Source organism: Sceloporus occidentalis, unplaced genomic scaffold, assembly GCF_023333645.1.
Source record: "Sceloporus occidentalis isolate IW3139 unplaced genomic scaffold, rSceOcc1.0.p SCAF_3, whole genome shotgun sequence".
Taxonomy (NCBI): domain Eukaryota; kingdom Metazoa; phylum Chordata; class Lepidosauria; order Squamata; family Phrynosomatidae; genus Sceloporus; species Sceloporus occidentalis.
In genome coordinates, this window is record NW_028316983.1 from 98,866,763 (window position 1) to 98,887,732 (window position 20,970).

Consider the following 20,970-nt stretch of genomic DNA (forward strand, 5'->3'; position numbering starts at 1 on the left):
AAGGATTTTAACCCATCTCCTCCCCGCATCATCCTCACACATACACAATTCAGTCCCTCTATGTGTCTGCTAGGGATGTAATTCTTCTTTTAAAAAATTATTCTCTGTGAATAATTTTATTCACGCAATGAATCATGTTATCAACTGTTTATGAAAAATGGTTTTTGAAGACTGTTTGCAGTTCAGGATTTATTCTGTGGAAAATTTACATGTGGTATTTTTACACAGAAAACCACATTTTCTGTGCAAAAAACAGACTTTTTGTGGATATATATATATATTCCGGTGCAGGAAATTCTGTTTCCCTGCACAGAAAATGCTGTTGTGTCTTTAAAACAACAGGCAAATTTTACATGACATAAATCCCAAACTGTGAAGCTTCTTGTCAGTCCAGGATTCTTCTTTTCAGGCTTCTTGACACTCAAGAAAAGTATTTTTTCAGCTATTTAAAAAACTGAATATTTTTTCCATTCCTAGTTTTGCTTTGTCTGGCTGTCTATACACTTCATCAATAGGAGATGGAGACTGCAGGGCAGCACCCACTGTTACACTAATAGCCAGCTGTCTCTGTCCCAGCATCTCCCATAACTTCAAGTCACTATTCCAAGGAGAAAAAAGACCGCCTAGAAGGCAAGGAGACAAAACACCACACAACAGGTAGAAAATTGTTTGACTTTAAGACTATTTCTCTAGGCACTGCACTCTGTGGTTTCTGCCTTATTGTGTTGCTGCAAATTTTCTTCCAGCTGCTCTGTTTCTCATGGGCAATGACTTTGAAAGTACTGGTCTGACAGGAGAAAGAAGAATCAGACAGAGAGGAAACAAGTACAAAGAGAGGGGTGACATCTAGACTGTTTAATCCACAAAACAAAATTACCCCACATCCAGCTTCATCAAACAGAAATAGGAACTGAAATGTAAATGAAAACTAGAGAGTATAGTATTTATTATTTGAAAAATAGCAGGGCAGTCCAATCAACCCTCAGTATCCACAAGCTTATCATCCATGGATCCAAGCATCCAAGGACAGCAAGGCTGCATTTTCCCCAATGGTGGCAGGTGTATGTGGCCATGCCACCACTAAGGACAGTCCCCATGGTACAATGGCAGCACATGCATGCGGTTGTACCACCATTAAGTTTCATTGTCCCCAGTGGTGGCATGGCTGCATGCACACCCAGCCACAAGAGAATGCAGGCTTGAGCATCTGTGGATTTTGGTATTCCCAGTGGGGGCCGGAACAGTTTCCCCCACAGATACTGAAGGGAGAACATATATGCTACATGTGTGAAGGACAAAGACCTGTTAGCAAAGGAGAAGCTTGAGTCAGGGATGGGTTTAGATGATATTTTTTGAATGAAGAGCTAAAATTTGCACTATGGAGACCAATACAGGATGACTCTCCCTCATCCAAAATGCTTGGGACCACAAGATTTGGGGTTTCCAATTTTTTTTGGATTTTGGAATATTTGCATATACACAATGAGATATCTTAGAGATGGGCCCTGAGTCTAAACACAAAATTCATTTATGTTTCATATATGTCTTACACTCAGAGCCTGAAATTAAATTTATACAGAAATTTTTTTAAAAAAATTGTGCATAAAACAAAGTTTGTGTACACTGAACTATAAGAAAGCAAAGATATCAGTATCTCAGCCAACCATGGGGACAATTTTAGATATTGGAATATTTTGAATTTTAGAATTCCAGATGAGGGAGACTCAATCTTTATACAGTTTGGAATCAGAGATGAACTGAGATGTGCTGAGACCTTAAGCTATGTCAACTTTAAGAGGGCTCATAGTATTACTTTTAGAAAGTGTATTATACTAACTGGTGTGTAAAACTAGACATACAGGCCAAGTTCTTGCACCATCAGCCATAGCTACATGGAGCTGATGTCACCCCCAATTCCAATTGCTGTTATGTGCCTTCATTTCTGACTTATGGCAACCCTGCCTCTTAAGCTAGGTAATACCCCAACCAAAGAGTTCCTGAGGTGCTTCAGATCGGAGCACTGGGAAATGATGGCTGCAGCACTCTTCTGGTCATGGGGTGTCTTGAAACTGGCAGATGGAGAGACTTCCTCAGGGTCTTACCACAACGTCTTGTCTGAACCCATCCCATGACCAGGAGAGCACTCATCATTTCCCAGTTCCTTGATTTGCAGTGTCTTGGAAAGCTTTTAGGTGGGGCACTGCCTGGTATAGGAGGTAGGTTTGGGGGGGGGGGTCATGTGAGGTCATTAACAACCATAAACATGAAGCTCAGAAATTATGAGATTGTAAATCTGGATTATGAGCTCATAAATATTGAACAAGATGGTAGCTATAATATTATTTATTTATTTATTTATTTATTTATTTATTTATTTATTTAAATAAAACTTACATACCTTATGCATAAATCTGGCACTGATTGGAAAACAGACATTCTTTGGACTCCACCTGTCTGTGAATTTTCAATGCTGTCCTCAGCTAAAAAAATATGTATGTCATAGGAAATACTATGGAAAGGTGTGTCTATTAATGCAAAGTGAGTGAGAGAAATGTGTACACTGGGGGAAACTGCACACAAAAACATGCTTGTTAGGGAAATGCGTACAAAATAAATGTGGAAGTTCTTGGGTTATTAAAAAATGTCACAGAAGGATGAGGACTCAACATAGAATGGTCTTATAATGAATATGTACAGATCTAAGACATATTAGATTTAGAATGATTTATTCATCCCTAGCTGGGGATAAAGAATAAAGATGAAAAAATGGTACTCCAAACTATTATCCTATCTACTCCACTATCCTTCAATTGTTGTTGCTATTGTTATGTGACTTCAAGTCATTTCGGACTTCTGGCAAACCTAAGGTGAACCTATCATAGGGTTTTCTTGGCAAGCTTTGTTCAGAGGTGGTTTGCTATTGCCTTCCTCTGAGGCTGAGAGAATGTAACTAATCTAAGGTTACCCAGTCAGTTTCAAAGGCTGAGTGTGGGTTTGAACCCTGGTTTCCGCAGCCATAATCCAGTGCACCATACTGGTTCTCCCACTATACATAATCCAGAAACAATTTCATTAACATGCTCGATATTCAACTACCCTAACAGAACTTTACAATAGTACCACAAAGCCCTTTTTTGCTCAGAGCAAGATTTTTGTGTTAACTGAAAAGAAGGAGTGCTGCATTTTTCTTTTCTTTTTTTGGCTTGGAGAGGAATCGACTTGCTGAGGGATTCTGAAGAATGGCTAATTGCAGTCATGATTAGTAGCCAGATTATCACCCAACATTTGCTTCCACAAAGTGGAATGATGAAAGGGGAAAGAGATCAGCAGCTGAAAACAAAAGGCACAAAGGAGCACCCACCTTCTTTCTTTGAAGATTCAGTCAAAAGAAATTACATACAAAAACAATAGCTTGTTAAACAGGTTATGCTGACCCGAGTTTAGGTTGCCAGGTGGCAACCTAAGAGAATATTTATCACACTGCAGTATGAGAGAGGAGGGCAGCGGCCTCATCTCCTATTTGATCAGTGTGTTTCAAGTTAAATTCATGTTCTCCAATTGCAACTTGGCAACCACAACCACAACTAAATTACAGCAGTGACACAGCAGACCACTGCAATAAAAGAAGACTAGTCATTACTAAAGATCTGAAGGCAGTCCCATGTTGTTGCACAACGTGTTTTCTGAACAAATGTACCCTTTTAAAAACTGTAGATGCTTGGGAAGATGATGTCTGGCAGAATTTTTACTTCCTTCTGCCAGACTAATTGGATAGAACCCATCGGGCAAAAGTCACATTTGAAGATAACAATGCTGGCCCAAGTCTTGCCACAGCTAGTAAAAAGGAGTTAATTCACATATTTTAGCTCTGAGTAGAGCTGGAGTTTCCAATATTCTGACAGTGCACAGGTTCTTCTCTCTTGAACCAATACAATTTGCTGGTTAATTATTGCAGTTCTTCATTTATTATTGTCTTTGATGTGTCGTTTCATACAACATTGCTTAGGGATATACATCTAGGCAGGAAAAAAGAAATGCACAAATAGAGGGTGGGTGACACCCAGCTTGAAAGCAGTACACATGAAAAAGATCTAGGGGTTTTAGTAGACCACAAACTAAAAATGATTCAACAGTGTGGCATTGCAATTCTGGGCCTCATCAAAAGGAATATAAAGTCCAGATTGAGCAAAGTGGTAGTGGCTCTCTACTCTGCTTCAGACGTCGCCTGGAAAACTGTGTCTAGTTTTGGGCACCAGAGTTCAAGAAGGATATTGACAAGCTGGATTGTGTCCAGGGAAGGGCGACCAAGATTATCAAAGATCTGAAAACCAAGCTTTATGAGGAACAATTTAGAGAGCTGAGTATGTTTAGCTTGGAAAAAGGAAGATTTAAGATGTGACATGGTGGTTATCTTCAAATCTATGAAGGGGATGTCTGGCAGAAGATGGAACAAGCTTGTTTTCTGCTGCTCCAAAGACTAGAATGTGAATCAGTGGATTCAAATTACAATAAGTGAGATTCCAACTAAATATTAGGAAGAATATTTTTCTGTAAGAGTAGTTTGCAATTGGAATAGACTGTCTTTTGTGTAATTTATGTAATTTGCTTTTAATTTAATCACTTTAATGTTGTTGTCATGTGCCTTCAATTAACTTAACTTATGGAGACCCTCTCATACAGGGTTTTTTTTGGGGGGGGGCAAGATTCAGAGGAAGTTTACCATTGCCTTCCTCTTAAATTGAGGAAGTGTCACTAGTTCAACATTACCCAGTGGGTTTCCGTAGCTGAGTAGGATTCAGACTCTGAGCTTGTTTTCTTGAGTTTTGTTCCAACACTCAAACCACTAGACCACACTTGCTTATTGCTCAGCATTTTAAACTGGCTCAAGCCTCCCAGGCTGGCGCCAGGACACGGGATGGCGGCGGGGGTTATCGCTCACTAAATCACCACTGAACTGCTGGCTACCATCAGCCTGGGTCCCAGCCGCACTCCACCAGCAATACTGTGTCACACTTTCCTTATTCTTGTTTACAGTACATAGCTGAAATACAATTGTTTAAAAAGTAAAAGCTCTTCAGACTTTGAGCTCTTGAAGTAGAGCATAAAGGTGATAGAAGATCCATGCATAATGATACATAGAACCATAAACTGTGTCCATGTGGAAGAGAGCAGATACTAGAAAAAATAATCTTGAATGTAGATGTCTTCAGAAAAACAAACCATGTGGGGTTTGCTGTGTCTATATTTGGAGAATCTAGTACCTTTTACAGTGTCTATGATATATTCATGATGAGTGGTTTGATTTGAATTATTTGTTTCAATTTATCACTTGAGACCAATGAGACTTATTCCTGGGGGGATAGGACTGAAGACTTAGTCGGCTTAATAATAATTTTGCTATCACATGATAATTATAGTAAGACAAGATGAGATGACATAAGATGGGATGAGATATGATAGTCACCTTTAAATATCTTGAGGGCTTGAAAGAGTAAGCTTGTTTTCTGCTGCTCCAGAGGATAGGATCAGAACCAATGGGTTCAAAGTACAAGAAACCTATTCTATTGTATTAATATATGACAACAGTATTATAATTAATATTGTAATAGGCCACCTATTTGCTACTGGGCCAGGTTTTCAGCTTCCCTGTTCATTTATAAAGCCCTAAACAATTTGGGACCAGGTTACCAAAAAGTTTGTTTTCTGCTATTCCAGGGAACAGAGGGCTCAAGCAATGAATTACAAGAAGGACATTCAGATTATACATCAGGAAAAAACTGATGTTTGATCTGTTGAAGAGACTAACCTTAAAAGGTGGTGGCCTCATCTTTATTGGAGGTTTTTAAACAGAGGTTAGATGGCCCCCTCCTTGGAGTGCTTTAATGGTAGATTCTGACATTGGCATGGCATTGAGGTCCCTCCCAACTGTGTGATTCCATGATTCTATTATATTAAAATATAATAATTACAATTGTGATAATAGGCTGCCTATTTGCTACTGGTCCAGCTTTAAGGTTTGCCTGTTAGTCTATAAAGCCCTAAGCAACTTGGGATTGAGTTATCCAGTGCACTGCATTCTTCCATATAGATCCATTTGGTCTTGGTAGTGGCCTCTTGCTCCTGTCCTGAGATTCACTTGACAGCCACTCAGAGCAGAGCACTTAGTGTGGTGGCACTTTCTATGTGAAATGCTCTGACCCTAGAAAATCAACATGTTCCAAAATTCTTAGCTTTATACACTGCTTAAAAATGCACTTATTTATGCAAGCCTTGATGTTTAGTCCAACATAATATCCATTTCAAAGGTCATCTAAAACATGCTTATTTCATTTATATACTGCAGTATATTTTTACATAATAAATTGAATGGAATACTATTGCAATAGAAGATTAATGGGCAAATAAAGGAAATCAGGGGACAGGTCTTTGAAGTCCAGGATTCTCTGTAGGCTGCGCTCAGCTGAAAAAATGCTCCAAAACTATTAAACTAAAACTGGAAATGACTTCTACTTTTACATTTTGGACATTTTTGTGCAAGGGGTTGGGGCCACTGGCCCCATTAAACAAACAAATACAGAAGGGAAGGATCTCAACATCAAACACATGGGCCAGAAAAGAGCATCACAAATTCTTAAATCAGATTTAACTTGAGAATGCATGCTTATGGCAGCTAGTCTGTTGTGCCTACAATTTGAAGTTGCTTAATATAGCAGCGGCAGATTAGAATTTGTACTACTGCAAACTGTTACAGTATTAATTTATTCTGAGCTGACTTCTTTTGTCTTATTATGTTCTGAAAGTAGCGTTTCATATATTTTGATTTTTATGTAAAACAAAACTACTGATCTTGGACACCTCCAGGAATGGAAGATCTGCTTTTGTCAGTTTTCAGTGTCATTGGGGGCTACATGCATCCTTTTGCTCATCTCGACTTTTCGTAACAAGTTTCCTGATGAATCAGCTCATCTAGCTAACCTCTTTTTTCCGTAGCCAACCAGACACCCCTAAGAAGCCTACAAGTAAAACATATAGGGATCAGTAGGGGAAGGTGATGTTGAAACTAGGTCCTTCAGGCAGAAGTTGCCCATCCCAATTTAAATATTTTAACTAAACTTGGTGGGGGGATTGAAACTGATCCACAAAATTGGCACTTTTGTCACTCAAACACCATTATACAGTACCTACAAAACACCTAGTCTTTGATGTGTGGATGGTAGGAACTGTAGTCCGATGCATCTGGAAGTTGCAGGTTGGGAAAATAGGTTCTATTACAGAGGTGGGGAAAGGTGTGGCCCATGGGCAACATGGAGGCCCTGGGGGATAGGGGGCAATTCTGGAGTGTTTTTTGGGGGAAGCTGGCTTGTTTTAGACCTTTTTTTAAACCAAGAAACAAAGTGGAAGCTGAAACCCAAAGTAATTAATTTATTCACTAATGAAATAGGAGGCCAAGGGGCCTATAACCATGACAAACTTACTCTCCAACAACTTTCCATATCCCATAGAGAGCCTGAGGAAATGTCTGAGTTTTACAACATTTTAAACATTTTTTTAAAAAAAGGATGGGACACAGTTGGGAGTGAGTCACTGAAGTTTGGTGAGTGGCATTTACAGCCCCCAGAAAATGGATAGTCACCCATCCTTTCTTTATTATAAATGATTGATTCATAAGGTAGCTGCCCAGTTTGGGATACTAGGTTTATTCAGACCTCTCTTTAAAAGGACAATATAGAGATCGTTTGACTTTAGATTTTCTCTTTTGACTACAGTGGATGATAAAAAGGAGGATCTCCTGCATAAAAGAATCATTACCTTCCTACTTATGGCTGCTTGCATGGAGATATTCCATCACTTAATTTTCTAAAATCAAGATGTGTACATTCCTAGTACCAGCGTGCCTGGCAACTTTCTTAATTAGAAAAATTTGCATAGCAAATGTGCCTATCCCAAGTGTTTCGTCAAACCAGATTCCTTCCACTCTATGTGGCACCTTGGTATGCCAATAGAAATTCTTCTAATAAGCAACCACGTCCCCACCAAGAATTGTATGTTTGATGCATCTTAACTTCTGCTGATATGCTGAGAGGGGAGGACTACTGTGACTTCTAACTCATGAATGATTGCCTTCAAGATCTTTCAGTTTGCCATTTGTTATTGGTTTACATTATATTTACAATTATGTTTCTAAAAATTAGTCGTAATTGCATTGTATAGAATCCTAACATTAAACACAGAACATGAACATGAAATTTATTCCATTCATGCTCATGGCACAGAGCAGGGATGATGCCTAAAGTAAAGCTACTGGTGACCAGTAAGACATCCATAACGTGAAGTTAATGGCAAAGGCTCCCATAGGATCTGAACAACAGCATTACAAAATACACATCTCATGAATAATAGCTTAAGAAAGCACTACTCAGAACTGAGGGTGCTCAAGAATTTTGTTCACTCTGCATTTTGAAGCACAGAAACCTGATCCACAGTTTATGAACTAATGGGCCAATTGGAAAGCAATTATCCATTGGATTTTACTGCTCTCTAAATTTTGTGGTATTCTTATAGACTCACAAAATGTACTAAATACACTTTAGGATAAAATACATTTACAAATCTATACTTTAATAGCATGTTTAGAAATTTATATTTTGAAGCAAAATGTGTTCAAAGGTTTTTTGTTTTTTTAAAAAACAAACCAAAAAATACACATTAATGCTGAAATTGGATGGAATGGAGTTCCAAATGAACACATGTGAAAATGACACATGCTGGAAATAGATTGATCCATCCCTGTTCTAAACACTCCATTAAGGAAAACCTTAATAATTTGAAAATTAGGATGGAAAGATTTTTAAGATAACAAACACATGCGATCGCTAATAATATCTCAAAGTGCTTACCATTCTAAGCTGAAAGCTACACTCACACACAAAACAACAGCTTCATTGGAGTCAAAGTTTAATTTTCCATAAGCCATAGTGTCTTTCCCACATATGTTTTTATACATATACAGATAGATAGATATAGATACATACACATATTGTGTCAAGCACTAAGAATAAAATTTGCCTAGCACCAGTGTGAAGCACATCTCTGTGTTCAAGGGTAAATGTGCTCATCTTCCCACTTCACAACATTTTTAAAAAGTGTGAATTTAGACTTACAGAAACGTGGCATCCTGTAGGCCTCTGCATTTTCACTTTTTGGAGATGGTACAGGAAAATAATAGCGACTCACACCGACTGCTGGCTACAGCTCTTGCTCCTGGTGCTTTATAAAAAGGTGTCATCTTCATAATGTGTAAGGTGGAGCAATGATTGAGGGGTTGGCCTGACAGAAGTAAACATTGCACAATTAATTCAACTGCATTGCATTTTTTTTCTGCTACAGGCAAAAATTTTAATGAAGCGCATGGGGAGGGGGGGTACATGTAATGACAATGGAAGTAGAGAAGCAACCTGATGGTTCCTTAGGGGAATTTACCATACATGTGAATGGTAGCAGGACTTCAAAGGCTAAACAATTTCCTAGAATGAAATAAATTCTATCCTTAACATAAATTAACAGCATACATTCACACTACGGATGTGAACAGGGGCCAGACTGTGGTGCCCCAGGGGCTGGAAAATGTTCTTCACAGCCTAAATGATCATCTCATAAATGGCTGGCTTCCATAATAAAGTTAGTGCTCTCCAGCTCAAAGTGATTTACAGTAATGGTGCAAATCAGGGGTGTAGCTACAGGGAGGCACTAGGGTTGGGGTCACCCAGTATAGTAACTTATGGTGTCACTCCCCCTTTTGACCTCCCCCCAAACCACACCATACAGAATCCTTAGTAATGTTTTTCATACTAATATTACTCATAAATTGAAATTTCCATATATCACTGAATGTAATGGCAATAGCTGTGACATAAGCAACTAACAGAATGAAAAGTGTATCTTTAAATTACAATATCATATGCACAGCCTAAATGTATTTACGTGTACATAGTTTCATGTAGTTGAAGTGCTCATTTGGTAAGATGTTATGTTTTTAAAGAATTTTTAAACACCCCGCACCTCCTAGTGATAGCCCTACAGGGAGGAAGGCAAAATGAAATGAATAAAAATTCTGCTTCCTAATGAAATTTTCCTTCAGTTCCCAAATTTCTAGCACTGCAGAGAGTGAGACTCTGAAGATCATTCACACTTAGAACTCTTAAATTTATTGTGATGATATTCACACAGTCACTTTGCCTGCCCCTTTTCTTTGGATCCCTAAACTTTATTTCTAAATGCTCAGCTGAAGTTTTAAGTTCCTGCAATAAGTAGAAATTTGGAAACCGAAGGGTCTGGTGGGGCAGCATTCAGGAGAGGAAATTCCTGTATCCCGCCACCCACAGCTGGTGCAAATGCATCTTGAAATGATGATGATGATGACATGCTATCAGTATGGCTGGTGTGCTCCACAGTCCTGTTGATGAACAATGTTCTTCAAATGTATAAGTATGAATGGAAAGGCATTTGAACTGTGCAGTTGTGCAAATAAGTAATTTTTATTATAATATTTAAAGTATAAGGAATTTGGGAGACGGGGGAGGGAAGGGTTGCAACCAGTGAAAGGATTCTACTGGTTGGACTTCAGAATCTGGCATAACTGACATGTACGTAAACAATCCTTCTTCTAAGTACCCCCTCAGGCATCCCTAAAAGCAGATGTAGACATCTGGGGAAATATCTGGAGCCAAATTCTGAGCAACACAGAACACTGAAAACAATGTGTGTGAATGTGTGTGTGAGATGTTTTCCTCTTGCGTAGGAGTGGTATGTTTTCATTTCATATGGATTGGTATTGAGATCTATTGGAGGCACCCTCCTCCATGCCCATCAGCAGGGGAAATACATTATGGGAGGACATGGGAGAAGGCCTTTTCTGTGGTGGCACCCCAGTTTCAGAACTGCCTTCCCCCAGAAGCTCAATTAGCACTAACTTTGGAATTATTTCTATGCCATATTAAAACCTGGCTTTTTATTAAAGCCTTTGGGCCAAAGATTATATTCAGGTTGCATACCTTTTATGAATCAAGATTGTTTTAATAGGTTTTATATTGTCTTTTTATTAATGGAGTAATAATTCAATATATTTTTAATTTAAAAAAAAGTTTGTAATTATTTCTTGTTTTAAGCTGAAGTTATTGTAAACCACTCTTAGATCTTTAGATATAGGGTGGGATATATTTGAATAAATGAATAAATAAATATTTGGAGAATATAATTTTAATGATACAGAAGTCTTAAAAATAAACTGACATAGACTGTCTTCAAAGAGTAGGGAAAGGAGATTTTTTTTTTCATGCTTTAATTATACTGACTACATGGCAGGCAAAACTTACATCAGGCGTTGGTTGTTGTGCATTGTTACACAATGTTTTGCAAGACTTTTCATTCCAATATAGGAATGTTTGGTCAGGAAATCTGTGTTTCATAACAATTTTTAATCGTTTAATTCTTTACTTATAGATAGATGAATAGTAAAAAAAAACAAAAACCCAGACCTTGTTGAGTATGACTCTGTTTAACCATATTCCCTCTCATTCTGGGCTAAATCCAGAAATTTGACAGTTGAGAAGTTTAATCACCTTAGAAAACCGGTGAGAATTGAATGGCATATTCTGGAGAAGGGCATAGCTGACTGGCTAAGTGGAACTTGGAATAGGAGCAATCCATGCTTCGTGTTGTTGCAGGCCCCACTTGTGAATTAATAATGAACTGGAGTTCGATCCAGCCCTACTTAGAGTAGACTCATTTAAAATCTGTGTAACTTAAATCAGTAATGGTTAATTATTATTGATTGTTATGGTCTTCTTGAAGTTATGTCTAACTCTATATCCAATCCAAAGTTTGTAAGAGCATTCTGTTGAAGGTAACCCTGCCCTTCATGGGGGACAGCTCTGACAAAGGCTGCTGCCACACTGCAGAATTAGAGCAGTTTGACACCACTTTAACTGTCATGGCTCCATCCTATGGAATCCTGGGTTTGGTAGTTTATTGTGGCACCAGAGCTCTCTGACACTGAAGGTTAAATGTATCTAACAAAACTATAAATCTCATAATTCCATGGCATTGAGTCATGGCACTTAGAGCAGTGCCAGACTGCATTAATTCTGCAGTGTAGATGCAGTATTGTGATGCCCAATGCTAGAATGCAAGAAGCATGTCAGATTTATGAGGATGAATCTCTAATCCCTCAGACAAAGAAATCCTATCAACCACAGACCTTTGGAGATATTACTGGTTTGCACTACAGCTCTCATAATCTCCCAGGCAGCATGAGCTCAGAGAGCTGCAACTGAAAAATGTCATTTCCCCAAACTTTGATCATTCCTATCAACCTCCAACAATTTGACATAAGGACTGCAGCTTACGTATTTTTTGCCATTTCCCCCTTCCTTAAGGCTTCTGTAATTTTACAACAGTAAAAGAGGAATAGGATGCAGTCTCTGAAGACATCAAAGAACAAGGCATATTGCCTTTTTTTATTATATTTCAAAGTAATGGATGTCTTGTATATGAAAACACATGCGAAGATAATGATAAAATGGTAGTGCACATAGATTTTTCAGAAAGTGACCACAACCCACAACATAGCTAGATGCACTTAAGCTCACTGATTTTAATGAACTTAAACATGCATCATTCTGCTATTAGAGTGAGCTTCTTTCATGATGCACAAGCTTTTCTGGAATACATTTTACTGTCAATGGGTATTCTCCCTCAGTTATGGCTTTGTAAACTGTTTTAAAAGTAGCACACATATCTCAAATCAAAACCTAGGCAGGCTAGGAGAGGCAAACACTTTCACACCTCGGGAACAAAATCCAGAATGTTCTGCATAGTCCATTCATTTCTGCAGCCAGAAAACTGTTAGTTTTGTTGTCCACTGCTTCACATATTGCTTTTTATCATGCCGTACGGTTCTTTTTGTTAATACTGTATTATTTTTAATGACACAAAAATCTTTTAAGTAAAAAAAAAGCTCCTAAGGCTATGGGTGCATAAAGTTCCTTCATAATTGCAACACCACTCTTATTTTTGTAAGATCATTAGAGTACAAATCTTGGCAGAAAGGGCACTTAATAAAAATACGGGAATCCTCTATGGCAGTTACAAATTCATAATGTAGAGTTGCCCACTTGTGACTGTTATGTATTCATGATCCCAATGTGTAATAAAGTTATTTATTTATTTATTTATGATCCCAATGTATCCCCTCATTTAGGGGCAAGTTAGGGAATGTGAATGTCCCTTAGTTCTCACCTACCAGGCGGCAGCTGCAGTGGTCAACAGAGGTCTGTTCCTCTGCAGGGTTGGTGTCACCTGGTGCTGTAACTCATGGTGTCATCCCCCTATTGAACTCCTCCCATACCACACCAGACAGAATCTTTAGAAATGTTTTTGGCATTCATGTTGCTCATAAATCATAATTCCTGTATGTCACTGAATTTAAAGGCAATCATTGTGACATAGACAACTGGCAAAATTAAAATAATACATTTACATTACAATATCATACGCAAGCCTAAATGTATTTACAGGTGCATTGCTTCATGTGATTAAAGTGTAAATTTGGTAAGATATGATGCTTTTAAAGAAAATTTAAAAAATATTTAAAAAATTAAAAATTAAAATTTGTTTAAAAAAACAAAAACCCTGAGCCTCTCTTTTCTTTTCCCACTGAGCCTTGCCCCCACTCACACTATCTCTTCATTTTAAAGGATGCAGGCAAACTCCACAAAGCCCATTTCTGAAAATAAGCAGATGTTTTGGAAGCAATGGTGTCAATCCCCTTTAGGGTGTCACCTGGTGTGGCCTGAACCCCATGCATGCCCTAATGATACCCCTGTTCATCTGTTGCTCATGGGACAGGGTGAGAACATCAGTCAGTTGCTTTCTGCATGACAGTAGAATGGATTGGAGTGGCTACTTTCTGGAGTGTCTGCTTTCTCGTAAGTGGCTATCTCAGAGATCAGAATAGGATTTACTGCACAGTACCATAAATATACATAAATATACACAGATACATAAATCCCATACATTCCAGTCACCACTTCCCAAGGAATGTTTGATCCTTGCTTGTGCTCTGTTCATGAGTCTTCATGTACACTATGAACCTGGTTTCTCAGAAAAAGTCTTCAGGCATTTGTGAAAGCTTAAGCGTTAGTAAAATTGGGAGGGGGGGAATAACCAACAAAACAAGAGATTCCTGTATTTCTTTTACAGGTGAACCATTTTTTCAAGTGTGTGTCATCCCAGAACCCATAGGGCAGGAAAAGAGCCAGTTATTGTAAGGGTGTCCAGAATTATAGCTTCAGTGTACATTGGGGAAAGCTGCTGCATGCTTTAAAATAATTAGCAGGAATGGTGGAAGCAGTGATCATGACCTCCCATTCTCTGACTGTACTGATTTAAAAAGAAATTTGCTTGTAATGCACTAATAAATCTGTATCCCTTTGTATAACTCAGGATTCACTTAGAACATATTCACAGAGATTTGTTTTTAAAATATATGTACACAAAGTTGTTTGAATGGCCCAAACTAACAAGGAAGCTGTCTTGAAGTAAGAAGAATGTTACAAGGGGGACACCCTAAAATATGACTACATTTTCGTCTTGTCCTTCATCCTTTCACAACACTTTCCTTGTTGTATCTAGCTGTGGGGATAACTGTGAGGTAGTAAATCCATTGCAATGTGAACTAAAAGGAGTTATCAAAGCTGTTTGAACCCATTTGAGGGTTAAGGGTCAGTATCTTGGGTAGTGCCTTCAAAATTCAAGTTGAAATCTGGAGTAGGTTCACCTCCCCAGTGACATAGGAGCTATCAGCTGCCACTTCTTGTAGCCACAAAAAGTAAAAGCCACAATGTATTGTAGCTGTAAAGAATGAGTGATATTCCTCTTGGTGCTGAAAGTCATCATTTCTTGGTTGTAGTATAAATAATGGAAATACGATATCAAAAACATAGATGTGGGGATGCTCACTAAGTGTAATCTTTAGAGAAATTATATAGCTTAAGCAATGGCTAAGTGATTCACCTTATAATTTAAGTGCTGAACTCCTCACAAATGGAGATTTCAAAATGTTGTAAACCTGCTGTGTGACTGTTTTGATAATGTGCCCAAATTTGACATCATACCTTCAAAAAACATTAGGATGCATTTGAAGAGGTGACAAGATGCAATTTTTAACGTTTATTGATTTATTTTTTGCAAGATGACTACAGCACACACACTATGTTCAAATCTTCCAAAGTGTTACTTGTATTGCTACTGTCTTGGTCAATGCGCTGAAAAACATATTTTGAGAAGACGTAAATGAGGTGAACAGGACAGGATGTGCACATACTTCAGGGAGCTCATTTCCATTGTGTGTAGGCTGACTTCTGTCATGCTGCAAAATTCTGCACTGATTATTTATTACTGAAACTGATGAGAGGAAGTTGTGCATTTTATCAGATGGGATATTAGGAAAGTGTATGACACAATCTTGGAGGGTAGCATTAACTAATATAATGAGCACTGAGATAAATAACCTAGATGTAGTAAAGATGTGAGTCTTAAGAATGCTGGTAAAGGCTGATCTCTGAAATGAATCATGCACCCGACAGTCAATGTTACATGAGTGCACTGGCACCTAGATCCATTTCAGTAATATGCCCCACTTCTTATTTAAAACCATTGCCAAATAAAATACGTGTGATGTAATCCTATCCCCTTTTCAATAAAACCCAGGTTTGCTTGGGAATTTTTATGCGTAATGTCTTCTTCTGCTACTGGTGGGTAGGGATCAGAGCATGGAAAAGTTACTTTTGGGACTACAGCTCTCAGAATCCCCAGCCAGCAAGGTCAGTGGCCAAGTTGCAGTCCACAACTCCCCCTGCAAAGGTCTGCTATTGGTTCACAGCCTGATCTACAATGAGTGGCTGTAGCAGCACCACCACTGTGATGAAAGGTTTTAGAAAGAGAGATAGAGACAAGAGATAAGAGACAGAAACAAGAAATAGAGACAGATACATTCATAGATAGAGATAAGTCCACAAATGCCTGCTCATGTCTAAAGGTGGATCTAGAACTGAAAGGCTGAAGATTAGTAGTTTACTGAAGCCTTTACTCCCTCAATTAGTAACCTGGGATTAGTGGGGAGAGTATAGCTGTCTGCCCTGTATGTAATAGTTTTAACCCATTTTCTCCCATTCAGGCTTCCAAACTTTTCTGGGAGTGGAGTGGAGTGTGGAAAAGGAATAGGAGAGTGGAAACTCTGTTTCTGATCCAATGAATGACAAATGACAAATGAATTTGGAGAATACAAAACAATCTTTTCTTCTTTTCCTTTCCAAATAGCTTCCAAATGAATGTTGTCAATCCAATTTGACACATATATTTACAGTAACCTTCAGTTTTACACTCCGGTAAGGTTGCATACAAATCACATGAGACAAAGTGCAAGGATGTGTGCAGGTATGGTATGAGAGAAGCCACTGTGGGGAGAGAGAAGCCATCACTGCCACTGGACAAACCCACCAAAAAGTGGAGGCTAAGCTGATTGGCCGGTTCACAAGGCTGGCTCATGAAATTTTCCCACTTGAGGCATGATGGCATAATGCCCACTCCATGTAGTATAGGTAGAAGTCAAATGGATGATCACTTGGAGTCTAGTTTAGATGATGAGCTGAATGCATGATCAGCTGAATTCTAGTTTGGATGAGCAATTAAATGGATTTTCCCACGTGAGGAATGATGGCATGATGCCCACTCCATGTAGTATAGGTAGAAGTCAAATGGATGATCAGTACAATAGATGATCAGCTGAGTTCTACTTTGAATCCTGTTGGCTCGTCCCAAATAGAGCAAACCCACTGAATAAACACACAAATAGTGAGTCAATAGCTAGGTAAATCTGATTGAGTTAATCACTCTTTTGTAATCAGGACAGGCAATAGAATTTAGATTGGAATGTGATAATCTGACACAACATCTGAGGCAGCAATTTAGTTTTGAGGACCCAGGAAGGCTCTATAGCCCAGTGCTCCACAAAGTGGTGGTGACCATACTGTTGCCAGTTCCTGAACCATTGGCAGTTGATGCCCAGAAAGTGTGCAGGAAAGACAGAAACAATTGTACTCAATGAGCTCAAATTTAGTACCAGTTCCTGGGGGTGAAATAGTACCCTACATCAAATAGCCTGAGAAGTATTTGTATAACCTGCACAGCTCTGTCCTCCAGTGGTGGGAAACAAGCAGAATTCTCATGAGATACAATCATGAGTCTGTCACAGCTGTCCTTGCATATTGTATACCTGAGGCATTATCTCACTCTGCTCACTCTAACCACGCTACTTCCAAGCAATTCTGACTCCAATTATGATGCTCCCCTTATGCGCAGAACAGAGAAACAGAGTACAGTGGCTGGATCTAATCCTTGTCTGCCTGGATCTAGTCCTTAACTTCTCACAAAGGAAATTCATCAGACCAATAATTAGACTAACTCCACACTTCATAAATAGTAGAAACAGATATGTTAGTATGTTTCATCCTAACTCTGTTGTTAGTAAAGCAAATGCAGAGGGGCAAAAGCCAAGAGTATAAAAGAAAAGAAAAAAATACATATGCAAAAATGTGTATTGCCAAATCAATGTAGTTGTGCCATCCTGTCACAAGAAGAATACTGTTTCCTTTGTACGTGATAGGTGTAGCTAGAAACGCCTACTGGCTGGAATTTTTTTTAAAGCCCTTACCAATGCTGTTCTGTGGTTGCGTTGAAAAGAAATAATTAGGAGTCTGGCGTCAATTTCGTATGATAACTACTGCTTTCTTAGCACAGCTTTCCTAAGCTGGTGAGACCAGTTTGTGCAAGCACACACATACACACCAGCAAGGTTATTATACTACAAGCATTACATCACCAGAGCAAACTGTTAATGGCTAATCAGAACCCTGGAGGGCATGCCAGCTCAGCTTCCTGGCACACACACCGGCTGAGCTTGACAAATTAATACAACACAAGGCAAAAGATGCTTCTCAGAGGAAGTGTCTTTCATTGAAGTACATTTCCTTGGAACTGAGCCTCTGATATCTCAGAGAAAATTACTCCAAAAGAAATACACTTTGCACGGCTGGAGTCTTAAAGCCCAGTCCTTTATCTCCTTTTTTGCTTGAGAAGTATTCCCGTGGAGTTCAAAGCAAAGTATTACTTCCCAGAAAAGGCAGAATTAGATTGATTGATAAACACAGAGCTGGTGGCAAAAAAGAGTGCTTACTATATACCTCCCCCTCATTACTGTCACAATCTGACATATAAGTGACATTTAGTTGTTGATGATGTTCTTGTGTACCTTCAAGTTGTTTCTGATTTATGGTAACCCTAAGGCAAAGCTATCATAAGGTTTTCTTGGCAAGTTTCTTCAGAGGGATTTGCCATTGCCATCCTCTGAAGCTGAGAGTCTGTGACTTGTCCAAGGTCACCCAGTGGGTTTCCATAGCCAAGCTGGGATTCAAGCACTGATCTGTCAGTGTCCTAGTCCAATGCTTACACCACCATGCCACCCTGGCTCTCCTCTTGGTTGGTAACATTGTCTAAGAAGATTATCGGGTTCCAGGGGATGCCATTTCTGGGGACAGTTTCAAAGCGTCCCCAGAAATGGTGTCCCCTGGAGCCCGATGGGAACCCGATGGGAATGCTCGGCGGCAGCATTCCACTGTGCAGTAAACTAGTGTTCTGGGCCCCATCGGGTTCCTGTCACGCTCCGTGCTCGCCCCCGTTAGAACGCACTGGGGAACATTTTAACCCCAGTGCGATAATCTTCTTAGTCTGCTTTTCACGACTCCACCAAGCCAATGGAAAACATTACCAAATTTATATTTCACTCAGAGGCAAGAAAAGTTTCTACTTTGTACTAGAACGTCAAGAGTTGGCAAGAAGCTATTGACCCACTGATTCTGGAAATATTTTTTTAAAATTCAGATATTGTCTGGGACCAACCCCCTCCCCCCCCCCCCCCCCACAACACACACTTGCTCCTGCAATTTTCTCCTTGCTCCTGCAATCGCTTTTCACTTTAACTTGGAAAGTTACTTTTGAAATCTAGTATGTTCTGTTATTGAATACAGAGTTTAAAAAGTAACATGTTTCTGTTATTAATTATGCTGAAGGAAAAGACTGGGTCATTGCATTACTTGTTGCATTGCTTCTTCCTTTTCCATTATTTTCTATTACTTTATTACTTTTTTGAAGGGAAATAAGTTGGAAATAAGAGAACGGCATACAACTTGAAAACGCCCTGTTAAAGTGCCTTTTAAAAACCCTAAAAGGTAACTTTGCAAAATAATTAGAAACCTGTAAATTAAATGACTTTGCTCTTACTTGTTATATGGCTTTTAAAATGGAACTCTGCTACACCCCAGTTAACCTCAAAAGTAACTAGTTTACTACAAAGATGCTAAAGAGAATGTCAGCCACCAGTTCTAGTAAAATCAAGGAGGGATCTTTATCAGTCTAAAATGCAGCTACAAACCCTCCAGCTATGGTAGGGACAAGGACAATTTGCCAGAGAAGAAATTTATACATACCTCTAAATGAAGCCACGATAGTCTGCCATGCTTAAATCAAGAAGATTAAAACCTAATTGAACAAACATTATATATTGATGAGCAAAATGGGTAGATTCTTTGGGTGATTTACAGTAGACCAACAAGGCATAGACAAGGACAATTTGGAAGAAGAAATTATACATACCTGTATAATACAGTCCTAATTAATCATCTGCCCCACTTCTTCAGCTGCTTTTAAACTGTCCCAGTTTCTCTCTGCTCTTCCTACTTCCCCCCTTTGCTCATGGCTTACTTACTTCAATTATTCACACAGAGTTCAGAGTACAAAAGTAATATGTACTCAGTTAATTCAAAAGAATGGAGAGGTAAGGAGAGGAGGGGCAGAACTTTCCTCTTTCCAGTAGACTCAGGAAAAAGCACACTGCCACAGCCTCTGCCAGCTTGCATGTTCTTCATCATTAGTAACATGTCATCTTGACCATACTTCAATGTTGCTCATTCACACATGTCCTGATTTTCATTTGTGAAACGTTGTCGGTTAGAATCCCTAGTTCATGGAAGAGCTGGTAATGCAAGGGAGGCTGTGGTTCCATCGTTGTGCACCACAATGGCCTCACCATATACAGGTGCTGTTTGGTCCATCCTGTTTACACTGCAAGTTTGTGGTCATTGGTTCCTTCTCAAATTCCAAATCTATTATGTATTTTCTTTGCGTATGCCCACATATACCTTCACAAACACCTGCACTGGGCTATAGCAGGATGATCCTAAGAATGCATGGGCTCATTAGTCTGAAATCCTCACCTTTCCAAAAATGAATCATCTTGAAAAGAATCACACAATTTCTCCATACCACAGAGTGATAGTGACACTTTACATGTGTGTGCTTGGAAACTAGATGGAAAAATATTCTGCCCTGTCCTTTCACAGGTGTGTGGTTGTGTGCGCACATATGCACACATAACTTAAACCCCTTAAACTCACCTTAAACCTTAAATCTTTTTGTGGGGGATCCATTCCAGACTCACACACACCCTGCAAAAACTGAGACTCATAGGCTTGAATGGGGCGCATGCCCACAAGTGTGTGTGGGGCATGCACTGCGGGGCACATCTCATTGAAAATAATGGAGGTCACCTCTCCATGAATATTCAAGACCACAGACCTCAAGTCCACAAGAAAGGAGAGGTGACTATACTTTGTTTACTTAAACTGGAGTATTCTATGCAGTTATACACAGGTGAAAAGATCCAGACAATTAATCTCTTCTTGCAGGCCTCCTTTGAGCTATAATTTCTCCAAATTTCAAGGTGAGGTTGGCATTGCGGGTGGGGACCCCCAATGTCCCCCACCTTTTAGGGTAAAAAAAATTATTGTCATCATCATC

At 39.1% G+C, this 20,970-nt stretch overlaps 1 protein-coding gene across 1 annotated transcript in view; it reads right to left on the minus strand.

Annotated features, from left to right (window-relative positions):
- The window catches only part of LOC149316460 (uricase-like), a 47,691-nt gene extending 38,465 nt beyond the window's left edge, over positions 1-9,226 (minus strand). Inside the window, exon 1 of the mRNA XM_089518713.1 lies at positions 9,162-9,226. Within this exon, the coding sequence (XP_089374839.1) occupies positions 9,162-9,191 (30 nt within the window). The 5' untranslated portion in view covers positions 9,192-9,226. The remainder of the gene's footprint in view (positions 1-9,161) is intronic.
- Between the last annotated feature and the right edge of the window lie 11,744 nt (positions 9,227-20,970).